This window comes from Astatotilapia calliptera, chromosome 6, assembly GCF_964374335.1.
Source record: "Astatotilapia calliptera chromosome 6, fAstCal68.1, whole genome shotgun sequence".
Classification (NCBI taxonomy): Eukaryota; Metazoa; Chordata; class Actinopteri; order Cichliformes; family Cichlidae; genus Astatotilapia; species Astatotilapia calliptera.
The window spans coordinates 8,381,080-8,392,109 of record NC_137427.1 but is presented as its reverse complement, the minus strand read 5'-3'; the positions used below and the strand labels follow the sequence as shown (position 1 = coordinate 8,392,109).

The window sequence follows — 11,030 nt, the reverse complement described above, 5'->3', positions numbered from 1 at the left end:
GATGGGTTCAGACCTGTGCTTTTCACAGAGACCAGGGTCACCACACCAAGAGCACATGTAGTAGATGTGAAAGGGTCTGGAGAAGCTGTGGAGAATGTTATGCTGTCTGAACCATCGTTCAGCGTGACCACTTTGGTGGTGCGTCAATGATGGTTTGGGGAGGCATAACCATAGATGGACACACAGACCTCGACAGGCAACAGGTTGAACTTCAGACTATCCGGAAACTCAGTGATGCCCTGGAGGAGAGGTCCAAAAAACCATCCATCATGTCATTAGGAGCATGCCCTGACATTGTCACAAAGGCTTACAGGCACATAAGAGCCTGAGTTGTTGCAATGAAATTTCGGTAAAAAGGACAAGCCTACTGCATCGTGTTTTCTCTTAGAATTTCAGGGTCTCTTTGAATTTAGCCATCTGTAAGTTGCTATTTTTAATTTCCACCAAATGACGTGGCATCATTTCATTTGAACATTACCCAGTCCATATCAGTACAGATATCCATTGTGATTTTTCCCTCACTGAGATCTGGTGTATTTCTCTGTTACTGCTTATCCTGGTGAACTAAACCAACGGCCTTCTCCGTGTTCCTTTAATGTTTTTGAGCAGTGAATATAGAATAAATCACTGTGGGAATGTATGGTTAAAATGTGATTAGTAGCTAAAGTGCTTTTTGTGTTCGGTAAGACCAGAGAAGTGCTATAGAAATTCCAGTACATAACAATAACTTTAGGTATAGGCTAATGTAATGTTTCAGATGAACTCAAAGTGCATAAGTCTGTGAAAAAACTCTCTAAATAAATGTTCTCAGGAGCTTTTATTAGTCCATCCATAACAACAAACAGAGGCTTAGTACTAATTGCATAATTGTGCTGGGATCAAATACGCATTCAGATAGTTAAGCTACGCTCTAAGTCAGATTTATTTTGTTTCCAGTATCACAAAATCCCCTTTATATTATCTTCCAAACATCATATAAGTTCTAACAGCTTCTATTCCCGCATAAAATATACTGAAATGTAGATAAACTTAGTTTTAGAGAGCAATGGATAAAAAAGACATGAACAAGCAGTCAAAAAACTTCAGCAAAACTTATAAAATGAACACAACATGAGCCATGTTAGGCACAATGTTTTATCACAGTTGTCCTTATTCTAACCTTTTTTGGAGCACACACACATATATACACAAAAACCTAATAACTGTGCTCAGAGAGCTTTTGTTCACAGCACAGAGTTGTCTTTCTGGTTGCTTTTGGTACGTCATTCAATCACTGTTGCTGACCTAGCCCTGTGCGAGACACTGAGACATTCACTGTGGTTATTATCTGACATGTTGGTATGGAGATGTATTATTCAGTCTACTCAACCAGTGGTTAAGAAGAGAAGCAACAAACACTGTCTGAGATGCCAATCGTTGCAGAGATAGTTCAGGTGTACGCACTTTAGGGAGGGTTCATATTCACATCTGTAACTTATAGCAGGACAAAGCAAGTTTGATGTAATTCAAGCATGAATAAAGGCTGGATTCGTCACAAGTATTGGCTTTCAGAAGGCTACTATACTTTGGGTTTGTTAGATAAAACCGACAACATTCATTGTTTCTAACAACAGGAAAATAACAACATTAACAACTAAGGAGTTGCTAGTTACTGGGTTCTATTCCACACACTATACAGGGAGTTATGGTAAAAAGAATAAAAACTAAAAACAGTATTTTTTCATTGGCTTCCAGGAAGGCTCAGGGTGAAATGTGAGCTCAAAAAACAGAGGTGGGGTAGAGTGTGTTGGTGCAACAGTGACACCTGACTATTGCCAAAACAAACCCAGTTACACAATAAGTATAGACACGAAGCATCAATTTATGAAAATCATTTAATACTGTTATACTGTTAAAATACATGTTTTCATTTACAGTACACTAAATATCTTTATAGCACCGGCTAAGACACAAAATAACAATTACAGAGGTGAAACAATTGTGGTGGAAAGTCTTGGACACAATCATCCCATTTTATATTTCATGTTTTTGGGAGACATTGAGGATTGTGTTGTCGCTTTATAACTTGCCCTTCTTCTTCATCATCTTCATCTTGGTCTTTCTCTTGGAGTGGGAGTCAATGATTAGCTGAGACTGAAGCTTCAGCGCTTCACGCGTGATGACCTTAGCTTTGCCCTCGTCAGTCTCATTCTCTGCAACAGAAGCGGTGAAGTAAGTAGGGACAGTATGCAGTCATTACTGTTGGTGTGTAAAAGGATACCAACTTACTGTCATGGAGGGGGTCATGTGCTTGATCCACAGGTGGTTTGGCTCTGGTGATGTATGCTGACAGTTTTTCTTCACTTCTTATGTACAACTAATAAAGAAACATCAAGTCAGAAATTAAGATGTTTTTTTAAACACTAAAAATCTCAAATTCCATTAAAAATCTGTGAGTCATAAGCCCTGCCCACATTTAAAGCAATTCACTTACTGGCTTGTGCCTTCTTCAGTGTGTAGAGATACAAAGATAGCAACATAAGATTATAGTTTCATTCTCTACAGGTGTGCAACACTAAACACATGCATCCTTTTCTGTTTTTTATGTCACCAGGGGGAACAATGAGTACAACATTTCTGTAACCTTGCAAGTCACCTCCCAAAATTATTCAATTGATAAATAAAGGGACACTGCCCTGTAAGATCGCAGCTATCATAGGGTGAAAGACTGTTAAGGTTGTACCCTGATAAATAAAACATCAAAGTCCACATTCCTAACAGGTGGACATGTAAAAAAAAACTCTTTGAAAAAAAGTACATGTTTATAAAAACGAAGTTCAAAAATCTTTTTTTCATGCCTAAAGATGATCAAAAATACTTAAGAAAAAAATCCTGATTGAGGTTGTCATAATTCATACATGAAAGGGTTAAGTGTAGTGAGCCAGAGCGTTGAGTGAGCATGTCAGCATTCTCAGGTTTGGCCTGTGCTTTGATGCAGTGTTTCCTGCTGCAGAAAACAGATGTTATGTTGATGCAGATGATCTTAATTAATGTTAAGAATAATTCAGCTCAGCCTAACAGCACCAGATCTTACATCCTTCAGAAAAAACAAAACAAAAATAACCTTTTTTATATTTAAAAATATTAATACAATTTAACTAATATAATTTGATATTTTATACTTGTTTAAATCTGCAAAATAATATGGAAATAGTAATAACCTTGAAATAAGGTGTCGTAAACTGCCTCTTTTATCACTGTGACAGAAAATGGGATGGCTATCATTAGCTTTCAGCAAGATGCCTAATCTAGACAGATCATCTGCTTACATACATTTGTACTGTAGTCTGCTTGCATTAATGATGATTGCAGTAACAAGTGTTGCTGTTTCAATTTTTCAAAAGTTTTTTGTAGTGAAATGATTTGATTTACTCAATGAATCATTGCAGCCCTTTTAAATACAGTGAATAAGTTAGTTAAAAGCTTATTGAAATTTAACCACCTTATCACATAATACCAGCTACTTGTTTTATATTATCCAATATGATTCTTAACATAGCCCATGTGTTAGCAGTGGTTACTAGGCTTATGTATGTCTACAACATTAACCCTCTCAGGACCAAATTAAGTTTTTTGTTGCTAATGCACAACCAAGTCCTGCAGTGGTACTTCTGAGTAAAAAAACCTCATAAAATATGTATGTGGGGTAATCAGGTTGTTAGGTCTTAACTGTTGCAAATCTGCAACGTCTGCCTGGAGAGGGTTAACTTGCAAAAGCTAAGATGAACAGACTGATCTTTGCCACACTTCAAATTCTCCTTTAGTAGAGGTACAAAGGAAAGCCAAGTAAAGTTCAACTGCACCAGCCAGGCAAATAAGGCTGGACTGATTTCCAAATTATCAGCTCAGAGTTGCGTCAGTTACAAAGATCGTACCATTTAAAAACGGACCTGTGACCCATATTATCAATGTCATGTTTGAATGTCAGGCAGACTGTTGCATGTTTCCTGTCCTCATATTCTCAAAGTGAGAAGGTGCTGTTGAGTGTTCAGTCAAGAACAAACACTTCAGGTGCCTCTAATGGTTACCTTTCCATCCTGATAAGTAAAGCAAAGAAAGCACAGCAGCTTTTACACAGCAGCTTTTACACAGCTTTATGTAAGCTGTGAAAAGCTCAAGCTCAGACAGTGTTTAAATTTCAAACTGTGACAGTCTAATTATTACAAGTTGTCTGACAATGTTCCCAAACGTTTTCCTGTTAATAGCTCTGATCAGGTGACTCTCAGCTCTTCAAAGGCACCTGTTCATAAGTGTTATACTATATACGTATAATGTTCTAACATTCTCTGTTAATAGAGACACCATGTGCAATGCAATCAATGTTGTGCCCATGCCTTTCCCACTCTGACTACTACATCTTTGCTAGAACTACCTCTGCAAATGTCAACCATGTTTTCTATATCCCATCCAGACTCAGGACCAATGTTCCCTCTAAGCTGCGCATGTGCGCAATTGCACACTGCTGGCACAGTCTCTGCACACAAAAAATCTGCCTTGTGCACAAAAAAAATCTAACCTGAATTGCATTGAATCATGCGATTTACATTTGTATATATCGAACTAAACAACGTGGTTGACAGGCTATGACAGCGTCCTTATGTGCCGACACCGGTGTTTTAGCTAGCAAAGTGGCGTGGCTGATAAGGAGTGAAGCCGTTAATGACAACGTGTACAACCACTGGAGATGTGAGCAGGACAGACGGAACAATTGACGGGAAAAGTGTGGACTTTATACCAGTTTTTAAATTGTGTTGATAGGCCACGTTATACCAGAGGGATTCAGTGCTGGCGTGACCAGACGTCTGCTGTTGCTCACAGTGGTCCAAGGGACCGCTCAGGGAGTTTGTGTGTTCGCTCAGACACATGAAAAATTAGAGGAAACATTGCTCAGGACCTGTCTTTAAAATAGCCGTGTTGCTACAGAGGGCCTTTGTCTCACCTTGTTTTTTTCCAGCTCCTTCATTATACCAGCCACATCCTTCCCCTGAAGTTCTTTGTGCAGTGACAATAATTTCTTCTCACACTGGGCCATCAGCTCCAGAACAAAGTGATCAGAATCTGGATCCACTTCAGGAACTGTGTCCTCACTCTTGAAGAAGATGAGTGAACAAACATAAAAAGGAATTACACTTAAAAAGCTTTGTGTTTGAGGGCAGAAAAATATTTTAATATTAGGAATAAGTGATAAACTGGCTATTTCAATATTATGACTGGTTGAAATTGTTAGTACCAGTGAGATGTGTTGAAGTTTGTTGGCCAGGTGCTCAACTCCAGCTTGGGCAGTGTGAAGAGTCTTCAAGAGCCAATCCAGTTGCTCTTTGGCTGCATCACACTTCTGCTGCTGAGTCTGCAGTTGCTGCTCAGACTCCTGCAGGGCCTGCTGGTCACTAATGAAACAGAGAAAGAGCAGAGGCTATCAGACAATGTGATAGCTGTTGCATTAAAGTTTTAAATACATGGCTTACCAAATGTATTTTTATTTGCCTCAGTTGCCCTAAATTAACAGCATTTGTAATAACCAAAATCATATTTATGCTTGAGTTTTTGTTGTTATCCATGAATATTCAATTTCATGGACAACAATTCGAAAAAATTAGTAAAGCACATTATTATTTGTGATTAAGATGTCAAATTACTGTTATTTACTTGCATTTCTGGACATAAAAAACATTTTTATGCCCAGTGTGCCGGCTCAAACCTTTGTATAAGTTACACAGAATAAGTTATAAATTATATTTATCTGACTAAATATAATTTTTAGTTCTTGTAGTTCTGTAGTTCTTGACAGATTTCTAAAATATTTGTGTTTTCTTGTTTTTATCACAAGCGTAATAATAGATTTCAACCATTGTCAAGCAGATGTCTATACTTCACCTGGGGTGTTTAGCCTGTCTAAAATATTTCATCTCCTCAAACTGTTGGCTCAGAAGCTCCTTCTCTTCCTTCAGCTGCAGCAGGACTTTCTCATTCTCTTCCTTCAGTTTCAGCAGATGCTGGTGTGTCTCCTCCTGAGAGTTAAAGCACTCCAGTATCTCCTACACAAACACAAAATGGATGAAAAAAAGAATAACAGCAACTACACGGTGTGTACTAGAATCAGTGGGAACATTTATACCTGTGTGTCTGTGACACCTGTGGTCTCGCTGATGCGCCTGAAGGCCTCCTCAAAAGTAGAAATTTTTTTCAAATCTTCTTCTTCCATCCTGGTGATGATGTGCTGGGCCTCACCGCTTAGTTTTTCTGGCAGAGTTATCTGATCCTGCAGGTATTAATCATTCCAAATGTAAATGACTCTTCTTCCCTTATTATTATTTTACCAAAGAATAGGGAGGCCTTCACTGTGGATTAGGTTTAGGCTGCTCTGCTTTAGCTTTCTTTCCTTGTGAAAATCTCCAGTTATTCGCATCCATACATTTAATACCCCACTGATATAATTACGGCTATACATTTCTTGGTAAGTAAAATTCAATACATACATAATGTGTCACCTTATGTCTCTCACCCTTATATCGACTTTTTCAGCCTGGGCCTTGCATTCCTTAACCTTTTTCCTGTAACTTGCTATTATACACGCCCTCTCCTTACTGTCCTTGTAAAGCAGCTCCTCCCGCTTCTGCAACTCATCCTGCAAAGAACAAGAAGAATGGCTGAAAAACTTGTTTCAGTTCACTTAAACTAAATGGAGACAGTGAAACAAACAGATTGTTAGTATGACAGAATCGTATTATTACCTATAATATAGACCAGAAGGAGGTGTCTGAGATAAGTGTGGACAGACATGTTATCCTCAATCATTTCATTTTACCTTCACAAGATAAGATAAGGTAAGGCAAGGCTAGTGTATTAGTGTTTCCAAGTTATAACTCCTAATTTATAATTCCAGCACATCGTCTAACTTATGATAGCAATAGGGAGTGGATTCTAATTCTTACACTGTATCTTGAAACATTTATGCTTTTAACTCATCACACAGGATATATCTTATAGGTCACCTTAGTAGCTTCTTTGGAGAGCTGTTGGTCATTATTCATGATCTGCAGCCTATTCATCTCCTCTCGTTGCTTCAGGATTTCTGCTTCCAGACAGTCCAACTGGCCCTTGTAAGTGAGACTCTCCTCCTGAGGCGGTGAAGGTGGAAAAGTGAGTGAACATGAAATAAACAGAATCAGAAATAAGGTTGTCCATGTGAGAGAAATAAAGTATTTAGATTACCTGACTGTGATCAAGGAATTAAAACCAAATCAAGACAAAATGTGCACTAACACAAAATTTAATTTAAATAATATTTTAATCATATAATCCTTACGATTTTCAACAGTCAGGTCCTATTGATGCTGTTATTTATTGCTAACATTGTATTTAAATTAGGAACTTATCGATTGACATCCTGTAATTACCTTTCTATTTTGTAGTTTTTGATGGGTTATTTTTTTTCAGCAGGTTTAAAAATTCCTGACCTGGATTTAAAATCTCCACCTGTGTATGTAACAGTGTGTTTGTTTGCACTATAAACAGACAGATCACTTGCTCTATTTCTGTCAAAGGGGCTTTTGATGGTGTGGCAGCAGTTATATATACCGTACTTGCTCTTACAGTAGCAATTAAACCACACATTAAAAAAAATGGGAAAAAAACCTTAAATGTAAATAAATTTGACTGGTTTCCTTGGAAAACAGGAATCAAGAACTAGTATGTCAATTGAAGAATAAACAGGGACAAAAAGTACAGTATCAAACAGAGTCCCATATAACAGTCAACCAAGCGCAGAGTACAGCGAAGATGTACTATTTTCTGCAAAACTGCCAAACAGCAATGAATAATAGACTCTGTACAAAACACTGCTCATGTTTGAGTGCTTCCACTTGCATGCAGGCATCTGCTAATGCATAATGGAGAGTTAACAGCTAGCGTGAATAGCAAAATAATCACTACAAATTTACTGATATTTCAAAAATATCTGAGACAAACCATTATAGGACAATTAACAAATTCTTTAACAAAAATCACATCAAATGAAGATAAGTTTAAGCGTAACAAAACATTTTCTCACATGCTGGACTTACATGTAAGTGATTTTTGAATTTCAGATAGTTAACCATGATGTTCTTAGCTTCCATGCATTTAAACTGGGTTTTCTCCAGATCATTCTCCAGAGTCCGCAGTTTCTAAACATAAACACAAATCATTGGTCATCGTCATCTATGATCTGTCATTTTGCTCAAGTCTGCAAATGAGCACAACAAACAACAAAAAGTAATCCCAAGAAAATTTGATTTTTTTGGGGGGTCAGAGAGGTAATTACCATGGCATCGTCCTTTTTTTTCCGAGTGCGAGCATCAGAGGATACTTTACTGCTGCTGCTCTCTGATTTCAGCCTCTGGTACTCCATCTTCAACTGATTGAGGCGACGCTGGTAGACCTCATTTGTGTGTTTTACAGCATTGATACACTTCCTCTTGAACAGCACTCCTTCATTTAGCATTTCATTTACCTCCTGAAAAACATGCAGGCGTTTGTGAGGAATGCAGTACAGTCAATAAAACATACAATAAAACTATATTTACTGACACTGTATACAGTAATGAAAAAGAAAGTTTTCACGGGGTTGTGAAAAACTATGTAAACCGCTTTCTAGTGGAATTAAGTGGATGAGTAATTACACACTTGATTAACTGATCATCAACAAGTGTGATCACCTGTATATAAACACATTTTGCCAGTTTGCTGGTCCAGCAATCATCCTAGGAGTAGATGCAAATGAATTCTGAGGTCAGGCTGTGCATTGGTCAGAAAATAGCAAAAAGACATTAACCTAATTCTGCTAAAGGATTCAAGGCTTCTTTATTGTCATTCGCATCACATGTTTACATAAGGTGGAACGAAATTACGTGCACACGGTCCCGGAGCGAATGAAACAGAATAAGAAGAAACAATAAGAAGTAATAGGTAGTACAAATAAATGGAGTGCAACAACCTGAGTAATATAAATGCAAGTATTAAAGTAATACAAATAAAATAAATAGAGTACAACAACCTGAGTACCAGTATGGAGTATAGATATAGCAGCAAACGGGCATTATGTAAAGGTGTACTTAGTTTATAGAAATCAGTAGACTGCTGTGAAAACTTTCTTCTATTTAATATAAAATAGGAAATCCCATCTTATTACACTTTGTTTTTTCATGATGTGTATACTGACTTCCTCTCACCTTCACTGTGCTGTTGCAGAAGGCCTTCCCCTCCATATCTCTGTTTTTAAAGGCCACTTTGATTATATGTTCATCAGGCTAAGAGGAAAGACAAGACAATGACTGAGACACATTTGATCTGGATGACTCCTTGTGGGGAGTGCAAAGCATTTTTTAAAATCTCTTGTCTCTGTGTCTTTTATTTTGATGAGTTTTAGTTTATTAAAACACTGCACTTCAGGACACTTTTTTCTAATGTTTGACTTTTACCCAGTAGAAATGATTTTTTACAAGTGCAGATTAACCTGTATTTTGCTGCCAAAGCCGTGCCCAGGTGCAAGTCACTACTAGCTATACAGACTGACATAAATTAAAAGCAATAAAGCATAAAGAAAAGCAAATGAAGCAAAAAATAAACACTGAGAAACCACTTCTAATTAGTTGTGGTATGTGTGAGATTCCTAATTTTCCTAATGTCAGGTGTTGCTCAAAAGAGATGTACCAATCTATGGATCTAGGGTTAAAACTTTCCTTCTTGATAAAGTTTATAGTTAAGACCCTGGACCCTCCCTCAGTTACCCTGCAATAGGCTTAGAGTGTTTCTTCTTCACTTACCTCCCCTCACAATCAAGTGGCAGTGGCAGAACCACAATCCCTCCTTTAGCCTGGCTCTGCTGGAGGTTTCTTCCTGTTAAAAGGAGTTTTTTCCTTGCTATTGTCACCAAGCACTTGCTCGTAGGGAGTCGTTTGCTTGTTAGAGTTTTATCTGTATTATTTTAGGGTCGTTAGTTTGCAATATAAAGTGCCTTAAGGCAACTGTTTTCGTGATGTGGTGCAATATAAATAAAACTAAATTGAAATAAAATGTGCCCAACCTTGATCTGTAACCTTTATTATTTCAGTAAGTTGGATTTATCCAAATTTCAGACCACTTCCCCACAATTAAAAACATGTTTCATGCTTAGTTTGTTGTGATCTGATCGCCTTACTTACAGCCTTAGTTTCTGCCAGCTGTTTACGCAGATTCTCGTTCTCCTGCCTCAGCTGACGGATGAACTCTTTTTGCTTCCTGGTGGTGGCCTCAGTCCTCTCATAACGTAATGTTTTTTCGCCCTCTAGTGGACAAATATAATACTGCATGGAAATAGGCGATCCATAACTTTATACTTAATAGCTCGCTTATTTTATTCGACTTAATTATATGAATTATAAAGCATTAAGAATTCATGTATATTCATTCACGCTAAATATGGCAGTTAGCTGGCTGATTCCAGCTAACCCATGCCTACTAGCATGAAATTAAATCAAGGCACCCACTGCATTTCAAACAAACATACCAAGAAATTTGATTTTACGCTGAAGCTCCAGTTTCTGATCAGATATGCTGCCACTGACCGCCATTTTTGTGAGTTAGCACAGAGTGCGCAAAGGAGAAATTATCCCGTATTTCGTTTTAGCTTGAGCTAACCGCAATGTTTTACGTGCACACGTTGCCTAGCAACATGTACATTTATAACGGGACTGAAAGTTAGGGATCTTTCGAGCATTCCTTTTTTTAAAAGCTGTATTTTCTGTCTCAAAAGCCCACAAGTCTAGTAGAATTATTACACTTTCACAATTATTCTAATTATAATAATGTACGTTGTATGGGCTGCTGTACCTCAGAATGAATGCTGAGATTTAACGGCTTGACGGCCGTCGTAGAGACGGTTCTCAACTTGTTCCCTGTAGAACCCTGTTATAGTGTAGTAGTTTTTACCAAGATAAAGATATTTACAAAAATAAAATTATTTTGTATATGCT

At 37.6% G+C, this 11,030-nt stretch overlaps 1 protein-coding gene across 3 annotated transcripts; it reads right to left on the bottom strand.

The window, feature by feature from the left end:
• Positions 1–1,856: 1,856 nt before the first annotated feature.
• On the bottom strand, positions 1,857–10,723 carry LOC113023707 (outer dynein arm-docking complex subunit 3-like). 3 transcript variants are annotated; one of them, XM_026170004.2, is made up of 13 exons: positions 10,565–10,723; positions 10,221–10,342; positions 9,249–9,326; positions 8,342–8,533; positions 8,103–8,204; positions 7,032–7,157; positions 6,542–6,664; positions 6,155–6,298; positions 5,914–6,074; positions 5,270–5,426; positions 4,979–5,128; positions 2,269–2,356; positions 1,857–2,192 (listed from the first exon to the last, which is right to left on the bottom strand). In XM_026170004.2, the coding sequence occupies exons 1-13, from the start codon at positions 10,626–10,628 to the stop codon at positions 2,059–2,061; spliced, it is 1,641 nt and encodes a 546-aa protein (XP_026025789.2). In that variant the 5' UTR covers positions 10,629–10,723; the 3' UTR covers positions 1,857–2,058. The 3 variants fall into 3 exon arrangements, with proteins under 3 accessions (XP_026025789.2, XP_026025790.2, XP_026025791.2); XM_026170005.2 differs by lacking the exon at positions 9,249–9,326; XM_026170006.2 differs by lacking the exons at positions 10,221–10,342; positions 10,565–10,723 and adding an exon at positions 9,843–9,905.
• Positions 10,724–11,030: the final 307 nt, after the last annotated feature.

Coding starts and splice junctions, on each gene's coding strand:
- LOC113023707 (XM_026170004.2), bottom strand. CDS start 10,628: ATGGCGGTCAGTGGCAGCATATCTGATCAGAAACTGGAGCTTCAGCGT. Junction 8,205..8,341: donor AAAAAAAGGACGATGCCATG/GTAATTACCTCT, acceptor GTTTATGTTTAG/AAACTGCGGACTCTGGAGAA. Junction 5,427..5,913: donor AGACAGGCTAAACACCCCAG/GTGAAGTATAGA, acceptor CTGTTTCATTAG/TGACCAGCAGGCCCTGCAGG.